The sequence below is a fragment of the Polistes dominula genome, unplaced genomic scaffold (genome assembly GCF_049000335.1).
Source record: "Polistes dominula isolate Pdom_NZ unplaced genomic scaffold, Pdom_raw_medaka contig_24, whole genome shotgun sequence".
NCBI classification, from domain to species: Eukaryota; Metazoa; Arthropoda; class Insecta; order Hymenoptera; family Vespidae; genus Polistes; species Polistes dominula.
This window is the reverse complement of record NW_028301150.1, coordinates 1827593-1850780: the sequence shown is the minus strand read 5'-3', so window position 1 is coordinate 1850780 and position 23188 is coordinate 1827593. Positions and strand designations below refer to the sequence as shown.

At 29.3% G+C, this 23188-nt stretch overlaps 4 protein-coding genes across 4 annotated transcripts; all 4 read left to right on the top strand.

Annotated features, from left to right (window-relative positions):
* The first annotated feature begins 391 nt into the window (after positions 1 to 391).
* On the top strand, positions 392 to 4229 carry Osi17 (DUF1676 domain-containing protein Osi17). The gene is made up of 4 exons (XM_015317739.2): positions 392 to 1678; positions 1775 to 2007; positions 2087 to 2889; positions 3260 to 4229. Exons 1-4 carry the CDS (start codon positions 961 to 963, stop codon positions 3396 to 3398), a joined length of 1893 nt encoding a protein of 630 aa, XP_015173225.2. The 5' UTR covers positions 392 to 960; the 3' UTR covers positions 3399 to 4229.
* Positions 4230 to 5310: 1081 nt separating this feature from the next.
* Positions 5311 to 6422, top strand: Osi18 (DUF1676 domain-containing protein Osi18). Its single transcript, XM_015317738.2, has 3 exons — positions 5311 to 5515; positions 5630 to 5991; positions 6075 to 6422. The coding sequence occupies exons 1-3, from the start codon at positions 5409 to 5411 to the stop codon at positions 6353 to 6355; spliced, it is 750 nt and encodes a 249-aa protein (XP_015173224.1). The 5' UTR covers positions 5311 to 5408; the 3' UTR covers positions 6356 to 6422.
* A 2492-nt stretch (positions 6423 to 8914) lies between these two features.
* On the top strand, positions 8915 to 9775 carry Osi19 (DUF1676 domain-containing protein Osi19). The gene is made up of 2 exons (XM_015317790.2): positions 8915 to 9115; positions 9221 to 9775. Exons 1-2 carry the CDS (start codon positions 8915 to 8917, stop codon positions 9773 to 9775), a joined length of 756 nt encoding a protein of 251 aa, XP_015173276.1.
* Positions 9776 to 11827: 2052 nt separating this feature from the next.
* On the top strand, positions 11828 to 13391 carry Osi20 (DUF1676 domain-containing protein Osi20). The gene is made up of 2 exons (XM_015317737.2): positions 11828 to 12582; positions 12658 to 13391. The coding sequence occupies exons 1-2, from the start codon at positions 12018 to 12020 to the stop codon at positions 12939 to 12941; spliced, it is 849 nt and encodes a 282-aa protein (XP_015173223.1). The 5' UTR covers positions 11828 to 12017; the 3' UTR covers positions 12942 to 13391.
* Positions 13392 to 23188: the final 9797 nt, after the last annotated feature.

Genomic DNA, 23188 nt, shown 5'->3' with positions numbered 1-23188 from the left:
ATAAACCGATGAAGTAATTCATAATATTCATCGTAATTCAAAAAAATTACATTGATAATAAAAATTGAATACGATGAATATAGTAAAACTGAACCCATTAAAATTGACAAAATTTATGATACATACATAATGAATGAAAATTTTGTTTGAGAAAAAAATTGTACAATAAAATAATGTTTGTTAAAATTGATACAGTATTGATATAAATTAATTATGATTAATGTCAATACATTCGAATAAATGTATGTAATATGAAATAATAATAATGACAAGATAATGAGCATAAGAATAAAAGAGAATAAAATGAATTCGATTGAATTAAACTAACGTGAAAATACAGGTGAACGTAAGAGGAGTCTGTCTGTTGGGAGAGGAAAGACGATAATGACCTTCCACGGAGCTGTACGTAGACGGAGTAGGAGGGCCTTTGACATACTTGACGCTCCAGGTGAATTGTAACCAAGAACGGTGTAGTAGCTCGTGGTTAGTTTTAACCGGGAGATTGAACGGAACGCGTCTTCGTGAGATCGGCAAGATTTTTGATAAGATTTCTAAAGAAAAAGAAAGAGAGAGTAATAAAGAAGATGTCCGAGTTACTTGAGTAATAGTCAAACCGAATAAGTATATATGTGTCTCGAAAGTGATAAGAATGTTAAGTAGTGTGCCGATTCACGTTTATTATGAAACTTCATTATTACTATGGATAATCACTAATACGATTTTAATCTATACCTATGGTGTAATTTTATATATTTTGATTAAATATTTTTTATTGGAATTATATTGACACAAATACACGGATCTGTACCTACTTGCTTGAGTATTCAAATAAAAAAAAAGGCAAAGTAACGTGAACAGTGTGTTTTATCGTTTCAATGAAAAGTGTTGAGAGAAAGAGATTACATTGAATTTCTATAGAATATTATTACACATAGAAAGTAGGTAATATATTTTAGAAAAATGCATATTAAGAAATCAATAATGTTGGGAAATGTAATCTGGTTCGTAACTATTTTAATATTAATCGATACAACTAGATCAATTGAATTATTCAATTATGATAAATTATATTCATTCGCTAAAACATTTCATTTGGATCAATTGATATCAACTAATACGACTGATAACGAACTTTGGCATGGTTTGTTGAAGGATTGTAAAAAGAAAGTGACCTTTTCGTGTATTCAAAAGAATGCTTACAGTTATTTGGACGATACTTTCAGTGATAAGTATAATAATATCACGATATTCGATGGTTTAACGCTTACGAAAAATAATTTAAATTATGGCACGTGTAAAATGGAAAATAAACGAAAAAGTATCGATGACAATTTGATAGATGATTCTATTAAGACAAATTGCGAATTTAAAGATGACGAAGATGGCGATGATAAGCAACAAAATGATGCTAATAGTGGTACGAGAAGACGTGGTAGAATAATGATGGATGAACAACAACCTAAATCACCTTTGGAAGAAATAACCGATGCACTTAGGCATAAGGCTATGAAATTTTTAGTTACGAGAGATTACGAGATTCAATTGCCTGAAATGTTGTTCGAAGGTACAACGATGAAGATAAGTCCACGACAAATCGATGATACAGGTGCATTAATTAGATTAGATTTCACCGAGGTTAGAGGTGTCAGTAACGAAGGAAGAATATTTAAGAAAATAAGTGAGTATAAGAAAGTATTACATCAGTATATTATACCTGTAATCTAGGTTATTATGCAAATGCAAATAATAATATCGACATACTTTTTCATTTCAGAAAAATTCATACAGAACAAATTGTTATTTAGTTTTATAGCATTGATATTGATCATCAAATTAATCAAAGTGAAATTTTTATTCGTAATACCGTTCCTATTTGGAGTAGGTGCTGCTAAGAAATTGTTTTTAAAATTATTACTCTTCCTAATACCACCGTTTGCTCATATATTTAAATTATGCTCGAGTTTCTATACGTCTCATGGACCGAAATATCATCATCATCATCATCAGGTATGACAATCTTGAATTATTATTATTATTATTTTATAACTTTATTAAGTAAACTATAATGTCTCTATATTTTTATCAGATTGCCCATCATCATCATCACGTTCCCGTTCCGGTACCGGTACCAGCTTACTATGATCACCATCATCATCACCACGACGATGATTTGAATGGTTATGATTACTCCCATCCCCATATACAATATCGTAAAGATGTTGAAGAATTAAAAGAATGGGGTATCGAACCTTACGATGATTTATACGATGATACAACTAATAAACACGTTCCTGGTGTTTTACCAGCATCATTAATGAATAATCCAATTTCTACTGAATATGCAACAGGAACTAATTACAATAATCCTTATGGTATTCCCCAATATGCTGCAAACGTCAGACCAGTTGTAGTTTCACCTTCCACCACCTACAACGACAAATATCCTATTTCAATCTCAGCTCACGCACACAATTTGGCCTACTCGGGATACCTCGACGATAAATACAATCGTCGTGTTGTCGAACCCAATGGTATATCTACTTCCGTTAAGTCTGTCAACAATCTACCGGGTGTTCAACTAAAACAACCAATAAATAATATCAAGAAAAATACTTACGGTATTTTAAATCAAGCAAATGTTAGACAAACAACTATACCAAGGATAAATAAGTCCGTTGCCACTTCAAAGAATTCAATCGTCTCGTCATCGTCAAACGTACAAACCTATGACGATGATTATTATGGACCTATTATGAATCGTTTGGAAGAGATTTTTGCACAGTTGAGATTCTTCGATGAATCTTGCCGTGAGAGGCTCATTTGCAGCATGTACAAAAATCCAACAGTTTACTCACCTCACAGTAATCTAGTCTCGAACGAATTATCCAGGTAAATATTTTGATATAATACGTTTCAAATTTATTTCATTTTCTTTCATATCGATTGTTAATAAGTATAGTTTGGAGAAAGGCTGTAATCGAAATAACGTTAATCGGGTCATCGAGATTGGTAGATAATCACGTTCCGTTCATAAGAAATCATTGCTTCTTCATTTATATTTCTTTCTTATCTATATTTTGTTTTATTGATTACTTTTGTCAATGCTAATTGCTTGTATTTAAATAAATTACAAAAATAATTCATCATCGTATTATTTTGATTTTTAAATACTACGAGTAATTAATAGAAATATTTTATAAAATCATATTATTACCATTTTGTATTTTTTGTGTATTTTTTTGGTTTTTTTTTTTTACAGAGATCCTCAAGAATTGAAACGTGGAACGTTGGAGAGTGCTTCAAGTCAAAAGTTTCATAAATATTTGAGCGCAGCTAGAATAGGTCAAGATCATGGTGATTGCGTACGAACGTATCCCTGTCACATAAATACAGAATAAAATTGTTATTTTTTTTTTATTTGATTTTTTTTTTTTTATAACATATGTGGTTATTTATTATGATGCAATAAATGAAAAGGTGTGCATGTGTGTGTGTGTGTGTGTGTGTGTATCATTCAACTGTAATTAGATAATTTACATAAGAAACTTACATGCGTGCCAATTAACTTTTTTATAAAGTTAAAACACGACGTGTTTATCAGTGAAGTGTTATAAGCTCGTTCCTCGATACACAACTTTTTATATTATAATAATATTTGCCATGATTAATGTTAAGTGTGAAAATATTCATGTATAAAAAAAATGACATATCAGTTTCAATAGAATCTAATAATATTTAGATTTTAAACTGTTATTATAGCGATGTCTCACGTTATTTGTTTATAATAATACTGTCAATGCCGAGTATGATTAATTTCACCGTCGTCATCATCATCATCATCATCGTTATCATCGTCATCATCGTTATTTGTTTGTTAAATGTATGAATTGAAAAATATTTAGCCTTGACAAGATATCGCTAATACATTAGATATATTATGTGATTTTGATAATAAATTAAGTAAATTATAAGTAAATTATATTATTTATTTAATGTTGTTTTATTTTTAATTTTTTTTTTAAATATTTATTCCTATAATTGTTTTTATAATATAATTTTGATAAATATTTTAATTTAAGTACTTATTTAAATAAATTAGCATTTACGTATTCGGGTGCCATACCCAAAATGTTTCTGAACACTCGACATTTGCAGGTTTTATTTGTCCAATTTGTGTTGTACATTGTTAATTGTTATATTATATAAATAATCCTACATGATATTCTAAATGAAAATTATACGAATTGTTATTTCATTTTGTACAATAAATTATTAATCAAATATCTGAGTTTTCATTTGAGTTTTCTTTATTTTTATTTTATCCATAAATGATTGAACACAAATATTTTCTCATAATTGGTTTATTTTTATATATATATATATATATATTATAAATAAAAAGAAGGGTATTGAGTATAGTAACAATTAAATGGAATAATCGAAAGCAGCAATGATGGTCAGTTAGCCTAAATATTAATGAATGGGATCGTATGAATGTAAGTATGAATGACGAAGATAGAATTTTAATTATTGTTAAGATCTTGTTAACAAATTCTTAACCATGAACCTAAATAAATTTAATATATATATATACATAATACAATCTTAGAATGCAGGAAGTCGTAAAAGAAAAAATAGTTAGAAATTAGAAAAAAAAAATAAAAGTAGATTTATTAGTATTTTTATTAGCATTCAAACAGGAGCATAATAATACACCTGCTATAAAATAACTTGGTCAAACAACACTGGTAATAAAATCGTATCGTTTTTATATTAAACTTTGACACTAATATTTTATTATTAAATTGTATGATTAACGAGTAAAAATATTCTAAAATATTCTTCACTAATAATTTTTTACTAAACTTCATTTTATAATATAAAATTATATAAAATATAATTAAATATTAATATAAAATCTAAATTTTATTAATTTTAATTAGATAAAATACAATTTTAAGTAAATTAAATAAACAATTGTTGCTAATAATATAAACAAAAAATATTATTATCCCCAAAATATTATTAACGTATACTTGCAAACAAATTTGACATCAGACATCACAAAAATCAAATTTGTTTAAAACCATACGTAAAATTGAAAACTTGAATCAACGAATATTTAAATAAAAAAAAAAAATAAAAACATAAAAAGGAATAAAAAGAACGAATTTATTTCAGAGGGAAGGAATTAATCGAGAATCGTGAAAACATTGGCACCCTAGATAACGAAGCTTTCTTCTTTCCTTTCGGCAAGCAACACGTCGTCGTCATCGTCATGGTTGTCGTCGTTGTTTCCTGATCAAAATTCATTGTTCGTTCGTATGCTACCATCGGCTATAAAACCGCGTTGTCTTCGTGTCGAAGTGGCATTCGGTGTTTAGTCTCGCGAATCGTTAGTATCAACCATGAGGATCCTGATCACATTTGCTTATACCTTAACCCTACTTGTCGCATTGGCGCAAGCACAAAATGTTCCCACCACGGCTGAAGTTCTTACGAATATTTATTACAGGTAAGTATATAAGAAAAAAAAAAAGAAAATAAATCATCGAATAAGTACATTTGAACAAAAAAAAGAAAAAAACAAACACCACACAATAATTTAACTATCTTATATTTGTTACAGGTGTGCTGATAGTAAATCAATGTTGTCATGTGTAAAACCAAAAGTATTATCATACCTGAGTGACGCTGCTAAACAAGACAAACTTGCTATCACTGATGATTTATCGATAATTAAATCAAGAGATATAAAGGAAGAAAATCCTGACGAATATTATCCAACGAAATATGACATAGTTGATCCAGCTAGAAAAGAACTTCTACGATCATTGATGTTAGAAAAGGTTGATGCTTATTTGTCCAGTCATACGCTCGAGGCTAAATTACCCGAAGCAATTGTTGGATCAAATATCGTACCAAGATCATTGGTCGAAAATGTACCTAAATCTTTAACTGTACCACTCAGTGATTCATCAAATGGACAAGGTAAAAATATTAAATAAAATTCACAATGATTTGAAAAATGACGATGAAAAATTGTTTAACGTTAATTTTAATGAATGTTTCAGGACGTGGTTTCGTGAAGAAAGTTATGATTCCTTTCCTTTTGGGTCTGAAGTTCAAGGCCACCGCATTGGTGCCCCTGGCATTAGCATTGATCGCAATGAAAACGTGGAAAGCTCTTACTCTCGGTCTTCTATCAATGGTTTTGAGCGGTGCAATGATGATATTCAAGTTGACCAAACCTAAAGTTGCATACGAAGTTGTTCATTATGGACATCCACCTGTTGAACATCCACCTCATTGGGATACTTCAGCACATGGTCCATACAGAGCCTATAGGAAATAGGAATTCACATTATTTGATTTGTTTTCTCTTGACCTCATTAGATCGTTTATTTAATATTATTTATTCATGCGACTCACCTGTCCTCTTACATTTTTTTATTTATAAAAATTGAATAAAAAAAAAAAGACCTAAAAAAAAAAAATGTTACATTTTTTCATCGTCCGTACAATTTTTCTTCCACCTTGAATGTACGTATGGTTTTCTACAAAGAAATTAAAAATAAATTTTTGTTTTGTTTTTTTGAGAATGTATTTAGTATTACGTATGTATAATTCGAGATTAGGTGAAACTAAAAAGCGAAATCACACGTCCCTTCCACAACAATTGCTAGCGAAAGCTCACATTATTGTTCTTTCTGTCAAGAAAGTTTTGTTGAATCCCTTTTAAAATACGTGTACACGCATGCACACACTTGAAAAACGTGATTCTAAACGTGATTTTAACTAACCTTGATACGATATAACAATTTGGAACGATACAGTGAAGTGAATAAGTTCGACTAATATAAAAAAAAAAAAAAGGTTAATAATAAATTATAATGATGTTCGAACGTGATCGTAGAAAGTTACTTTACACCATTTTGTCGGGTTTTATAAAAAGAAACTTGTGAAATAAAAATATAAATTATTGAATAAAGTATGAATAAGTTTTCTTTTTGCTTTCTACTATAACACCGAGTAGAATTTTGATCAAACTTTTGCAGAAAAATGAATATTAAAATTTGTTGAAACAATTGTCATTTGTATGAAAAAAAAAAAACGAACGAAATGTTCTAATTGTCAGTTCATTTGTTGATAATGAAATTATTAATTATTTCAAAGTAATAAAAATAAAATAAGTAGAAATAGAAATAAAAAACAAAAGGGACAGAGAGATAGTAAAAAAAAAAGAAATTAAATAAAATAAAAAGAAAGAAACAAAAGTGTCTCTCGTACGAGAAATTCATGCGCGACATGCATTTACGATAGTTAGGTCATTCCATCGGTCTTTCTATTTCTTTTTTAAGTTGTTTCACCGCGTGACCGACGTGAAGTGACGTTTTAATTATGCTTTTAGAACGGGGGCGGGGGTGTGAAATTAACACAACTATGACGGATTGTCACGCGTAGGCAAAACCGAATGGGGGAGTAGAGAGGGAAGGAAAGATAGGAACGTTGTTTTAACGGAGCAGACGCGTGGAAAGTCGTGCTCGTGTTGAGAATAATAAAAAATGATCGTTGATGCTTCAATGCCAATGTTACAACGGTGTTCTTTACTACAAGTTACAAGAGTATTTATTTTCCTACCCTTGCAACACACGGAAACCCGATTATATTTCCGTTCTCAATTGTTCCGTTTCGAATATTTTTATACATAGTCATATATATATATATATATATATATATATATATATATATATATATATATATATATATATATATATATATATTTATGATGATGATTTCATTAACATTTAATCAACAAAATTTCACTAATTTAATAATCATAAAATATAATAATATATAATAAACATTTACGAGAGATGAAAATTAGAACAAAATTATTTAAAAGTGTATATGTATATATATATATATATAAACTATTTGTAATTAATTCAAAATAAAACACATTAATACATCGATTACAATTAATTGTGTTATATTTAAATAATCGTACCTATCTAGGTCAACAAAAAGGTAAAAGATAATAATAATTAATATATTCTTGATTGGAATGAATTAAAAAAACAAAGTTGAAACTCATGTCAAAATTAAAATTTCGAATATCTTGTCACGTAGACGAGAGTAAACTTTCGTTAGAAATCGAAGAAAGGGTTTAACAGACAAAAAATCTTAATTAAGTAGTCAATCGACGAAGTAAGTAGGAAAGAAAATCGAATAATACAGGGTTGGGAGGGAAGGGGAGGGTCTCCGGGTGGTTTCTTCAATCAGGTATGACGTTCGTTGATAGAAAGCAAATTGATTTTAAGTGATGAGGGGGGTTATATTTAATAGGTTTCAAATTCCATGGCGTATATAATTCGTGTATTAAAAAAAAAATGGGTCTCCCCCTTTGTTCTGTCCCATTGGCCCAGACAAATTTGTATCATCGCAAGGAGGGTGTAGAAATAAATCGTAAGTATATCAATGTATTATCGATATAGTGTCCATAGTGAGAGAGAATTCTCATTGGTTAATCGTTTATTCCAATCACGATAGAAACCGAGGCCTCGATAATCGAAGACCATACTGAACGAAAAGAAAATTCGTGGTCATGCCGAATGAATTGGTAGCGGGGGTTGGGAGTGGGGTTGTGGGGTGTGTGTGTGTGGGGAGGGGGGGGGGTTTAGTGAGTGTACGTACGCATCGTGCATCCTGGACTTGCCCATGTTACGATTCGACGAAAGGCCTGTCGTATAAATAGCGACATGCCCAACCCATTGGCATCAGTCGTGGTATAAACGTCTTTCTAAGACACTTCGAGGACGAGAATTAACGCGAGCCTATCGTCCTTTTTTTTTAATAACTTTTATATCTTTTGGGATATATTATATATTTATAATAATTCCTTATCATCATCATGAAGTTCTTAATCATCTGTTCGTTCATAGCATTGGCCGTGGCTCAGCCAGCGAAAAATGAACTCTGGAAGGGTACCAATTTGGATCAAATGGTTGATCAAACGAAATCTGAGTGCACGCAGAAAAACGACGAGGTATCCTGCATGAAGTTCAAGGTTCTCAATTTACTCGATCAATTGTTCCGCAAGGACAGCTTCAAGGTAATTTAAAAAAGAATTCATTTAACGATCAAATAATTGTATCAATTTGGATTTAGTTTTCATCATCACATTCCATTGATATATTTTATTTTATTTTTTATTAAGGTATCCGAGTCAGTGGAGGTAACACGTAACTCGTATCCCGCCGAAGATGTGTCTGCACGTGGTGAAGGATCATTCATCGATACCGTACAATCGTATTTGACCACTCACGACGTAACCTTCAAACTGCCATTAGAATCTACCGTTAAAGTTAGCTCAAGAAACATCGACGACGATAGGATTACTTTTGACGTACAGTTCGGTCAAGGTCGTGCCGTTGAAGAAGCTCGCAGATCTAAATTGAAGAAAGTCGTCATACCTATTCTCGTGTTCGTCCTGTTGAAGGCCATGACACTTATACCTTTGGCCATTGGTGTTCTTGGATTAAAAGCATGGAACGCTTTACAATTGTCTTTCTTCAGTTTCATCATTTCAGTCGGCATGGCCATCTTTCAACTTTGCAAAAAGATAGCTGCCGATAGTCACGCTGCACCACTTGCAGCTCATGGTCCTTGGGAATACCAAGCTCAATACAGATCATTTTCCAATCAAGAACAAGAAGTACCATCGTCGCAATACGCACAAAATCTTGCGTACTCGGGATACGCCCAATCGTAAAATAGAAAGAGAAATAAAATTAAATTATTTGTCAAAATAATTTTAGCTGCACACACGACTCGACTTTTGTAAAATAGCTACTTTCCTTTTTTTTTTTTTTATGTTGTAGAATTTATTTAATAAATTATTATTATTATTATTGCAAACTTATGTGATGTTATTTTTGAATATGTTTCATTTTATTTTTCATCCTTTATATTATGGCTGAATACTTTTGACTATTTATATTTTTATCAAATTTCCTACTTTCTTGTTTCTATGTGTTTTATTTTATTTATTATTATTATTATTATTAGTAGTAGTAATATTATTGCAATCACATTATTTTTGAGATTTTATTTTACACATTTTTTAAAAAATAATTTTGACATTTGCAAAAGTGTGACTTTTCTATTGATGTAATTTATTTAATAAATTGTTATTATCATTGCACAGAGATCATGTTATTTGTAATCATTTATTTTACCATTTTTACGAATACTACCACTATTAAATGAAATAAAGAATATTATATACAATAATTATATGTTGTAGCTATTATTTTATTCAATTGAAAATTAATTTAATGAATGTAATACTCACATGTTAATTAAACAATTGATATTGAATATTTCGAATTATTTTTGATGTCATATAAAAATAAAAATATTGTATTAAACGTATTGATTAAATGAATATCTTAATGATGAATTATTGTTACAATTTATTATGATATGTGATAAAATAATAATTATACAGTATTGATTAATATATATATAAGAAGCTTGAAAAGTGTGATTAAAAATAATAATAAAAAATATGTTAATAATTATATGAAATATAATACTTTTTTTTCTATGGAATAAACTATGTTGATTTCTACATAAATTTGAATTGAGTGGAACAGGTTTTATAAATATCTCACGTCAAACACTTTCTGTATATATTCATTTTTTTACAAAATATAAAATAATACCTAATCTAATAAAAAAAAAAATAAAAATAAAATAAAATTCTATTTACTTGAACTACATACTACACTACTACACGTGAGAAAGTTGTCAACGCGTTGTTATAAATACACTTTCAAATATAAATTCACTTTCACCGTTGTGTCCACGAAAACTGACAATAAGCTGAATACCCGTCGAATAAAAAAAAAAAAAAAAAAAAAACAAACAAATTTACAAGAAAATAAAAAAAAAAAATACAAAATTTTAAAAACATCATGAAACAAGTAGAACAAGTCGAATGTATTGTACAAGTAACGAGAACATAATACATTTGTGTAATATAAAATTCATCTAACGAAAACAAACCTCACATCGTGACGATGAATGAACGTACGAATGAATGAGAACAATTCGTGTTACTTTGTTAAACTCGACGAAATAATTGGTAATTTAACGAAACTAGTGAAATTTATGATTTAAAACGAAAGAAAAAAAACCTCAAACGAATGCGACAGGTAAAATTTGATTGGAGGGAAAGTAGAAGGAAAACCTTTGTTTTTATTTTCTTTTTTCTTTTTTTTTTTTTTTTAAAGAAAATTTCAAGAAATAAATGAATAAAAAAAAAAATAAATAAACCGGACTTTGTTAAAGTGATAATGATGGAAGTTTTATTGTCAGCTGGTACAACTGAAGTTGAAGTAAGAACACTTGATGAAAGAAAATGCATATGTTAAAGAGAAAGAGAAAGAGAAAGAGAAAAAGAGAAAGAAAGATGAAGGGGGTAAGTTCCGTTTCCCGTGTATCACCTAGCAGGTATCGCATGCCATAGTGTACGACGTACGCGACATTGGAAGCGAGAAGAAAGAACGAAGACGAAGACGAAGACGATGACAATTCCGACAAACGTAGTAGGAGCGTTATTCGTGTACGTATAGGGTATACTGGTTGGTCTATGCCAGTGAAATTTGAATAATTTTCCTTCCATCGTTGATTCCTGGCATGCGCGACCGAATAACATAGATTCACGGGGGGCAAATTAAATAAAAGGGGCGGGCCACTCCTCCGTCAGTCGCAGTTCGATCGTCGATCGTTCGTACGCACGCGAGTAGTACAAAAACATTTCATTTTTTAACCTTTTTTTTTTTTTAATTACCCACAATTATAAATACATATATATATTTTTTTTTTCTTCCTTACGATTCGTCATATCAATTAAAAAAAAGAAAATTTTTTTTCAAGTGTGCAACGTCGAAAGTGAAATTTTTGTTTAATTAGCAAAGTTGGTGCGCGAATTTAACAAAAAAGAAAAAATGACGATCACGAGAGCAATATTACCGATTTTCTTGGTGGCAGGAATTGTCACGTTAGGATCAACCAATCAGGATCTTCTGACGAATTCTTTGAATCATTGCATACCAGCGGAATCTTGGTCGAGTTGTTTAAAACACGAGATTCTTGAATACCTCGACGAAAAGTTGGGAACTATAACCGAGGCAAGGTCTCTCGATACCATAGACGAAGCCATTGTAGCTAGGACTTTCAAATATTTCAAGAGTTTCGACTATGGGATGGATTTACCCTTCGTGGATGCCAGTTTGAAATATAGACCTAGCAGAAGTTTGGCGGATCTTGATATAGAATTTAAAGGGAACGACGTTGTTAACAATCAAGCACGTGGATTACTCAAGAAAAAATTGTTATTGCCATTTTTGTTGTTATTAAAATTGAAACTAAAAGCACTTATGCCAATATTCGTTGCTATTATTGGATTGAAAGCATTGAAGGCTTTAGTTCTATCAAAACTCGCAATATTGTTGGTCATTGGATTCCTCGCTGTACAATTTTTAAAGAAGGGTGGCATGATGATGCCCATGGGTAAATGTGAAACGTCAAAATAACATTGAAAAGTAATTGGTGTTATAAATAATTATTTATTGTTTCGCGTTTCAGGTATGTCAATGGAACCAGCTACTCCCGCATACGGTGCTCCACCTATGCCCTCGACCACGTCGAGTTACGATCCGGCGAACACATGGGAAGGAACTGGCCCTTATTCCCGCGTTTGGACGCCGACCAATGGTGTGGAGTCACAAAATCTAGCATACAGTTATTACTCACCTAGCAGTGGTTCCAATTCTTATAGTTCTCTTGGTTCTTCCGGTTCATCGTCTTCTGTTTCTTCTTCTTTGTCATCTTCTTCATCATCGAATGCTGCAAGCTCGTCGAATTATTAAACGAAAAAGAAATTAAAAAAAGAAAAGGGATAATAATTGATAGCTCATTAATTAGGCTCAATGGCCGTATCGATCATCATTCGTTTAGACCAAAGATGTTTTTTTGTATAACAAAATAATCACAATTGACAATTGACATTCGCTAATCGATACGATGATAATTCATATTTTTCGATAAGTGTTTCAACATTTTGCTCACTCAATTTTCTGGTTTTATTTTTTTTTTATTTTTTTTTTCTATTCTCTTCTCTCTTTCTCATCGATTAACTTTTTGTTTATTTCTTTGACTTCCTTGAAACACAATAAAATCTTCGAAGATTTTATTACTCTCGATCATCGATGATCATCAACTTAGTTTGATCTGTCAGATAAACTTTGATCGGTAAATGTAACCGATTGATAATTTTGATAGAATGTTTTTTTTTTTTTTTTTTTTTTAATGAAATTCGATGGATCATACAGTACGATTTACACCATGACTTATATTTATTGTTATCAGCGTGTGTGACATTAATTATTTATTATTATTATTATTATTATCACATTTGTTAATAAAAATGCATTTCTCCAGTAAAATTTCTTGTCCTCTTTTCATTTTTTTAATCCTAAATGCAATTTTATAATATAATTGTATTATGTGTTTAGTTGAAAAATTTATGTTTAATTTGCTTCTTTGTTTGTTGTTTAATTTACAAGTTTGTAGTATGAAATATTGAGTGTCCTTTTTAAATAATCATTCAACGTTCTTTGAAATGGAACGCCTGTACCTATGTTACTATACTTGCAACAAGTATTTAGGGTTATCATAGTTTAGTCAAAATCTACAAACTGTAAAGATATCAAATAATCAAAAATTACGTTAATTAATTGAACATAATATATTAAGTTGATTAAAAAATTGTGAACTTGAAAAAAAAAAAATACTTCTAATTTTTTTTTGTATTTTAATATAAATTAATTTGACTGTAGAAAAAAATTTCACAAGTTAGGCCCAAATACATTTTTATCAATTCATTTATATACTTAAATTCATACAGTTTTATTTGTATCAAAAAAAAACAACAAATATTTTTATACAAAAAAAAAATAAAAATATAAAAGTAAAGATTTTGTTTTTGTTTTTTTGTATAAAATGTTGGAATACATTTTTAGAATAAAATTATTGTTTATTTAATTTTATATTTCTTGCGATAAATTATAATAATTATTATTATTATTTTTAATTATAATTACATATGTTAATTGCAATGATTTATTGTAATAAGAAATATTTTTTTTTTTTCGTTGAATAAAATGATTAGATGAATTGAATTTTGTTATATTTAAATACCATGCGACGTATATTCGCATAATCGTGAATTAATTTAATGTAATTTATAAATTATTGTTCGTCGGCAACGTAGGAAATGATAAATGATCGATAAATGATTTTCAAAAGAATCTCTCAAAAGAAAGAATTGGAATAATTTTATTAATTATTTTTAAAATTTCATTTTTCCTCACAATATTTATACTTTTTAATAATAATGATGTTACGATTTATTAAATAATTGTTAATAGCTACATTGTTGACGGTCGATGAGTAGAATTCAAGTTTGCACAGATGTCGTTTTCGATACGCGAAGATATTCATGTGCAAATCTTTACAATTTATAAATAATTATTACATTATTTATTTATATAACAAAATAAAACAATTATTATTTACTGTCATAGATTGAAGAAATTTTAATACAAAAACAAAACCAAATTCTACCATTAATTAATTAAATTAAATAAAATTAAATATACAATTTATTAAAATTGCATCCCGATGATGTTTATTAAAGCAAACATTGCAATGATATAAAACTTATCGTAAAATTAGTATAAAAATTGTACATTAATTTGCAACCTAATTCACTGACATAATAAAACAAATAATTCATAAATTTTTCTATTACGATAAAAAAAAAACAAATAAGTCAAACACAAACGAGTGACGTCAACGATGCTCAAATCTAAAATTTTTTGTACTATTTTTTTTTTTATTTGTTTACATTGCAATATTTTTTGCTATAAATTTATTATTACAAATATAAAAAAAAAGAAAGAAAGAGAAAGAGAAACAAGTTTCAGAATGATTGGGGGGGGGGGGGAAAGGAATAATAAAATAGATTTGCAAGTATAATCCAGGTAATTTGAAGGATCATATGAGATTCATATTATAATAATCGAAAAAGGGTTTCAATGTTGATAGATTTCATTGCTATATGGTGGTAGAGAAGTTCCAATGCCCCACAAGGAAATCGACATAATCCGCTTTGGAGCCCTCGTCCCTTTAACCGCTTGACCACAGGATTTTCTACTCTAAGGATATCGACCTTTCTCAGGACACGAGATAGAAAGAAATAAGAAGTGAAACAGAGATAGAAAACAAACTACAACGTCTATCTTTCAAGTAGTTTCGTCATTGTAATGCCACTTGACGTTTCTTACTAACCGTGAAAAGGATTTGCAAATTATGTTTGGTTGAAAAAAAAATATATATATATATATATATATATATGTAATAAAATAGGAAAATAACGAGTACAATTTGACAATCTTATATGAGAAAAGAAGAAAATAAAAAAGAAAGAAAATAAAATATTCGTCATTACGTTCGACGAAATATAATATAATGAGTAATATAATTCTGTACAAAATAATACAAAATAAAATACAAAACTTAATGAATTAGTATGGAAAAAAATATATATTTAAAAAAAAGGAGGAAACATTTTAGGTGATGTTTTATAAAATATAAAATTGATAAAATATATATATATAATATATAAAAATAATAAAATTTAATATATAAAATTTAACACACATAAAATTTAATATGTAAAATTTAATATACAAAATAGTAAAATTTAATATATAAAATTATTAAAATTTAATATATATAATATTTAATATATAAAATTTAATACATATAAAATTTAATATATATATAAAATGATATATAAGATAATATTTAAAATAATAAAATTTAATATATAAAATGATATATAAGATAATATTTAAAATAATAAAATTTAATATGTAAAATTTAATATATAAAATAATAAAATTTAATTTATTGTATAAAATATATATATATAGATCGATTGTTTGACAATAAATTAAAAATCCTAAAAAAGAGTTAATAATTATATATATAGTCAAAGTTAAGGTAAACGTTCCACATTTGTTAGACAAAAATTTATGGTCGCGCCAGTCACGCACCTCGAACGAAGAAAAGAAGAAGAAGAACAAGAAGAAGAAGAAGAAGAAGACCTTTGCGTGTGACGCAATGTATATATACGCTTTAACGATGGCATTCACTTCGCGCATAGTAGATACACATACACATACATATATGTGTGAATACATATATATATATATATATATACAAGGAACGTCTTGTTGCGTTATATTTATACCTGATTCTTATCCTTCATGCACTTTCTTTCGAGTTCATCGGCTTTCGTACTTTCTTTCGAAAAACTCTAAGATTCAATTAATTCGAAAAAATACAAAAATCATTAGATTATTACTTCACCCATTTTATTTTATTTTATGTTTTTTTTTTTTTTTTTGATTTATTTCCAATCAATTAATTTAAACATCTTTCGTTTCCCTTACGGCGTAAAGATTTTCTTTTTTTTTTATTAAATTTTCTATAAGAAAATATTTTTATTAAATTCATTAAAATTCAATCAATTATTTTATTCAAACCCAACGATTATATGTGGAAAATAATTTTTATTTATTTATTTTCTTTTTTTCATCGTAATAATAATTAAACTTCGCTTGAGCAGATAATTACGATGATAGGGTTAAAGAATCTATCGATCGATCGATAGAATCGAATCTATCGATTTCTTCAGAAAACCCACTGCGTTTCCTGTATTACTCTTCTCCTACTGATACTTTCATCAACAGTTACGTATACGTATACATATACTTATACTCAAACATGGAAAAGGGTGAATGCAACAAGTCAAATAAAATAAACCAAAAAAAAAAAAAAAACAACAAAATTATTGAATCCAAAAAAAAAAAAAAAAGAAAACAAACAAATAGAAATAAATAAACGTTTTACACTTTTCTCGATCCAAGTTGAACCGTTCATTTTTTTATTTGTTTGATTTGTCCTTTTCCTTCTCTTTCTCTCTCTCTCTCTCTCTCTCCCTCTCTATCTCTCTTTCGTTCAGAGAAGATTAAAAAAAAAAAAGAGAGAAAAAAAAAATTCTTCTTCAAAAAACTGCAGTTCCTTTGTACACGTTTATTCGTATAAAGCAGGGCGTAAGCTACTGGTTCTGATCGAGAAAATGAAAAAGAATGAAAGAATGAAAGAAAGAAAGAAAGAAAGAAAGAAAAAAAAACACAGAGAACAGAAATAAATAAATAAAGAAAGAAAGAGACAGGAAGAGGAAGAGAAAAAGGTGCATAAAGAGACAGAGGGGGTTGGAAGGGAGTAAGGAAACTGTCCCGGGGGTGCAACGTATGCTACGAGGATGAGTGTAGGTGCCTGTTACACAACCGGAAGTACTTCTTCTCTCTACCGGGGTGAGGGGGATGGAAAAGAAAGTTCTTCATCGTGAACCAAAATCCGTTTCACCAATGTGATTCCCCCCTTTTACTTACACACTACTCTGCCACTTTTTTTTCTTTTTTTTTTTTTTTATGTGTTCTCGATACATATCACGTAAGCTGTTCGTTTCTTCGTTCGTGTATTACATAGAACCGCTACATTTTTTTTGTTTACATTTTTTTTTTTACCTGGTTTTTTTTAATTCTTTTTTTTTTGTTTTTTTTTTTTTTTGTTTTTTTTTTTTCATCGCGAGATAATAAATCATATTGAAATGTGTAATAGTATTTTAATAGTAAGGGGATTTGTAAAACTTTATTTTCTTATTTTTTTTTTTTTTAATCATTTTTATGAGAATTAATTATATTTATTAGAAAGTAGCACAAAGTGTATTTCATGGAGTTTAATTAAATAGGTAATAATTAATATTTCGAATTTTATTTTTATTATAATTATTATATATATGATAATATAATTTACCTGAACTATGATTTTTTAGATCAGTGAATGGTTTTAGTATTAAATTAATTTATTTAGTTTTTTTCTTGATAATAAAAAAATCGAAATATTAGTTTATTTCATATATTTATAATTATATTATTAATATAATATAATAGCATATTTATTAATATAATATAATAACATATATTTTGAACAATATAAATTAATATATATTTTATCATTTATTTTATGGTAATATATATATTTTACAATTTAATTTATATTTATATATATATTTTATATTTTAATTTATATTAATATATATATTTTACAATTTTATTTATGGTGATATATATTTTATAATTTAATTTATATTAATATATATTTCAATAATTAATATTGTTATCTCTTTGTAGTTGCTCATACTTGTTGCACTTGTTGCATTATGAACTATTAAATTGTTATAACAAAAAACAACTCCGTTTCAATGTGTTTTTTGATGATAACGTAATACCAATATTCTTCCTCCTTCTTTCTCTCCCTCTCTCTCTCTCTCTCTTTTATATAAATTTATTTTATAAAATAAACATAGTTCTTATATCAACACCCACCTTGATAACAATTCCAAGCAATAAAGTATATCTAATAAAGTTTATATAAATATACATCTCTAAAAGTCTCGGTTATAAAATAAAATAAAACAAGAAATAGAGAGAGAGAGAGAGAGAGAAATGTGTGGCTATTTTGTTGCTAACGACTGACCGCTTCGATCGCGATACGCTGTGACATTTAATTTTCATTCCTTTTTTTTTTTTTTTTTATTCTACTCTTCTTCTTCTTCTTCTTCTTCTTCGTTGAATTGCATATCCCGTTGATTTGTCCTTTTCTTTTTTATATAGTATTTTTTATTTTTTTATTTTTCTAATCTTGTCTTTTTCTTCAGCAACGGTGTGGATCGTTTACGTTACTCCCTTGCGGCCATCCGTTAACATTTCTAACTTCTAACATCCCGGAGAAAGGAATTGAACGACGATGAATTGTCGATAATCAAAATCTTACCTTATATCCTATCATACTAATCCTATCTCGTAACTTTAACAATTGGAATGAATCAATCGGGTGACCTTTCAAACAAAATAAAACAACAACAACAATAACAACAACAAAATGAAGAAAAATATTTCATATAAAAATGAACATTTAAGAACATTAGTATAGTTATATCTAAACATGAGACATAACTAACGTGATTATCTATTTCTCATCATCATTATTATCATCATCATCATCATCATAACCATAACGTTATTTAAAAGGCGGCAAAAGGCAAAATATTCAAAGCTTATTTACCTGAAAAGCGAGAAATAGAATAAGTGGTCAAAAGTATCCAAAAAAAAAAAAGAAAGGAAAAAAGAAAGCACCATATCTTTATAGTAAATTATATCCTCTCGTGTCGGGGATAAAGAAAAAAGATCCGATAATTCGATAAGAAAGAAAACGACTCTCTTTTCACACACATACACACACACACACAATAATATATAGAATGGTGAAAATAAGAATAATGTCCCATGAGAAATGCGAGAGAGAGAGAGAGAAAGAGAAGAGAAAGTAAAGAAAGTTGAACGATACCGAAAATGGATGGATGGATGGATGAAAGGAAAAGGAAAAGGACGGTGCTTCGAAAGTCACACAACGCATACAGAAGGATCTTTATGGGGTAAGGTGAATTGGGGTGGGCCAAGACCCTAAAGCATTCAAGTGCAAAAACATTTCTATTTGTCAAAAGGGCTAACCACTTCATTATATGCCGACAAATATTTTCAAAATCTAACAACCCCAATCATTTATAAAATCCGATGGGTTGCTCGTAAACTAATACAACAATAAAAAAAAAAGACAAAACAAGAACAGTCCACTTAACTTTCCCATATTTAACAAATTTGCGATTAGACGAGAGGGAGGGAGGGGGAGGTCGGGGGCGGGGGCGGGGGGTAAAAGAACAGAACGTAAATCGTCAACGAGAGTAGAAGAAGAAGAAAACAAATGGAAAAGGGCAGATCATCATTTGCCTTTTATCTCTGACAGGGGATCGCGATAGTTGGACATTTCTTTCACGTAGTGCTGTTACGAATTTTAAAACGAGCCAACAACAAAAAATATTCCTAAGAGCACCATTGTTTTTTTTTATTAACAGAGAGAGAGAGAGAGAGAGAGAGAGAGAGAAAGCAACAAATTATCAAAAAGTGTCACACCGATTCATATCGAAGGTTATCATCGTCAATCTTAGGAAAGAAACGAATAACATGAATTTATATTTCGCTAGGTTTTAGTGGTCAACCAACTTATTTTCGTTGGTCTAGTTGGTCTCGTTGGTGTCTTGAGATTAATCTGACCTTCCCCTTCCTTCCATATTGCTCTGATTGTTTTTTTTTCTTTCTACTACATTTCTACTAATGTAAATAAGAATAAAGTGTTTTTTTATGTAACACGCGTTGTAGTTGTAAAATCACAATTTATTTCGATTCAGATAAAACAAACAAATATTCTTTACCATGGTAAATCAAAAATATCTGAGTTTTTCTATAAATTAACAGATAAATATCAATGACTTTGAGAAATAATTCACTGAGATTGAAATAATTAAATAAACGAACGTATTATATATTGCAGAAGTAGAAGAAATAAATAAATAAATAAATAAATAAAAGAAAGAAAGAAAGAAAGAAAGGAAATAAATGCAAATGAATGACGAAAAGTTAAGACGCCATTAAAGAATTTGTTTCGTTTTTGTTTTTTTCTTTTTGTTTCTTCTTTTTCTTGCCGCAACTCTAATCTCGAAACGTCGAGACGGCTATACGGCCGATTTACAAAATGGGACGCCATATTTACGCCACCGATCAATGGAACCTCGTGTTTTCTAACGATTAAATCAATTCATATATTTTCGACCAAAGATTCCTCTCATATGTTACTCGATTTATTATTATTTTTTTTTCGTTCAGGACGATTCGAGAACGAGACCACCAATAAAGCGAAACTCCACCAACCCCACACCACCCTACAGTCCCATAAAGCAATCGTTGCAATTGATCGAAGAATTTTTTTTTTCTTTTTCATTTTTTACCATTTCGTCTTCGTCTCTATAAGGATTGATTGAACTAAACAAAAAAAAAAAAAAAACAAAAAAACGGAATAAAATTAGTATGAATCGGTAAAAACACATTGAGCATTTGAAATTATAGTTTCGACCCAGTCATCGATAGGATTTGCTTTTTTTTTCACTCTTCGTACTAACACCTTAGCCAACCCCGCCCCCCTTCTCTCCCTACCTTACCTCCCCCTCCTCATCCTCCTCCTCCTCCTCCTCCTTCTCATATCTTCCTTCGTTAACTTCCGCGCCGTTTCTTCTCTCGGGCATCGGCCGGCCTAGCACGAAGAAGTGCTTAGAAGAACACCGGTGGAATCTTCTCCTTATCCACATGTTTTCAAGGGTCAGTGAGCTCCTCGGTTGCAGAGGAGCATCCAATCGCCGTCTTACGATGCATTCTTACTTCGTAGAACTAGAAAATAAAGGAAACTGCGAAACAGAGACTAATTTTATGATACTTAAACGAGTCTCCCTCAACCCCCCCCCCCCCTCCCCAATCACCCCTCCCCCATCCCCCCACACTTCCATTAGTATAGTAACCAGAAAGAGAAAAAAAAGGACATATCTATAATTAAAAGGAAATAATATTAAAATAATAATCGTCGCTTATTATATACTTCCCCCCCCCCACTTCTCCCCCTTCTCATCCTGATAATATTTAACAAACACGACATAGTATTATTATAATCCGAGTTTAAGAATATTATTGTCAATTTCTAATTTACTTTTCTGATTATAACCAATCAACGAGAGAATTATGTTAAATGTTATCTATCAGTTGTGGTATGAGTAATTAATTAATTAATTAATTAATAAGCTTTTAATTAATTAAATTACTTATTATAATGAACATTTTCTTCTAAACGATTACACCGTAAATGGTAGTAGCATTAATATACTAACCTAAGTCAATATTATCAAAAGTTACCTTTAATTTATTGCGTTGAAATTAACTTGGAATTTTTACTTTTTTGTTACAACATATTTTGAGAATATTATTTAAAAAAAAAAATACAAATAAAAATAAAAGCAGGAACTTATAATTGACCTTAATAGATTAACAAGAAAAATCTAATTTTCTTTCATATATATATATAAAGAAAAAAATTCAACGAGTAATAATTTAGTAATTTAATGTTTAACTTAAGTTAATTAATTTTTGATCTACCTACACGTACGACACACATAACAATAAATTTAAAACCGTATTATTTTTTTGGTTTTGTTTTCACACAAAGGCCAATCGATGACCGAATACTCGAAGAAATGCTTTAAATAAACGAAGTTTACTTTGTCAATAATAATAATAATGATAATAATAATAATTAAAAGAGAACAATCTTATCGTTATTCTCATTGGATAAAACGTGTTACAACAAAAAACAACAGCTACTACTACTACTACTACTACAACGAAACGAGCAGCGAACCTTTGAGCCTTCGACGTCCTCGCTCCTCGAGGATTCGAAAGGAGATTCCTTCGTGGTGTCGTCACGGATTTTATGCATTCCTACGTAGCTTGGACGTTACTGACAGGGGGAGGGGAGGTAGTTAAGAAAACTACCTTAAAAACCGAAAGTGATAACTCGAGGAAGATGTTCTAGTAAACTGATGAAGTGGCACGTGAAGGAGGGGGTCTGGGGGAAAGAAGAAGAAGAAGAAGAAAAAGCAAAAAAAACAATCATTAACGATTTAAAATATCTTTTGACATTCTAATCAATTATATTATCACCTTACTTACACATAGAAATTTTCGTTTCTCATGGGTTTACAACATTTAGTAGATATCTATATATATATAGGAAATCTTTAGGATTAAAAACTAAAAAGATTGAGACAATAAAAAAAATGACGTTCATCCTTGAAAGTAGTAGTCGTCATCGTCATCTCTTTTTGCCATTCGTTTATTCCAACCAACTACGAAATAAATTTTAATTATATATACAAAGCTATAAAACTTATTCTCTTGTGTTACAATGTAACATTCAAATATATATAAATTTCCGTGTTAGTGTTAAACGTATGATGTAAGAAAAATGAAATAATCGTATCGTT

Excerpts from the sequence above, each read along its gene's own strand:
- Osi17 (XM_015317739.2), top strand. The coding sequence starts at position 961 with ATGCATATTAAGAAATCAATAATGTTGGGAAATGTAATCTGGTTCGTA. Across the intron at positions 2,008-2,086 it reads ATCATCATCATCATCATCAG|ATTGCCCATCATCATCATCA; the intron begins GTATGACAATCT and ends TATTTTTATCAG. Across the intron at positions 2,890-3,259 it reads GTCTCGAACGAATTATCCAG|AGATCCTCAAGAATTGAAAC; the intron begins GTAAATATTTTG and ends TTTTTTTTACAG.
- Osi19 (XM_015317790.2), top strand. The coding sequence starts at position 8,915 with ATGAAGTTCTTAATCATCTGTTCGTTCATAGCATTGGCCGTGGCTCAG. Across the intron at positions 9,116-9,220 it reads TCCGCAAGGACAGCTTCAAG|GTATCCGAGTCAGTGGAGGT; the intron begins GTAATTTAAAAA and ends TTTTTTATTAAG.
- Osi20 (XM_015317737.2), top strand. The coding sequence starts at position 12,018 with ATGACGATCACGAGAGCAATATTACCGATTTTCTTGGTGGCAGGAATT. Across the intron at positions 12,583-12,657 it reads TGGCATGATGATGCCCATGG|GTATGTCAATGGAACCAGCT; the intron begins GTAAATGTGAAA and ends TTCGCGTTTCAG.
- Osi18 (XM_015317738.2), top strand. The coding sequence starts at position 5,409 with ATGAGGATCCTGATCACATTTGCTTATACCTTAACCCTACTTGTCGCA. Across the intron at positions 5,516-5,629 it reads CTTACGAATATTTATTACAG|GTGTGCTGATAGTAAATCAA; the intron begins GTAAGTATATAA and ends TATTTGTTACAG. Across the intron at positions 5,992-6,074 it reads TGATTCATCAAATGGACAAG|GACGTGGTTTCGTGAAGAAA; the intron begins GTAAAAATATTA and ends TGAATGTTTCAG.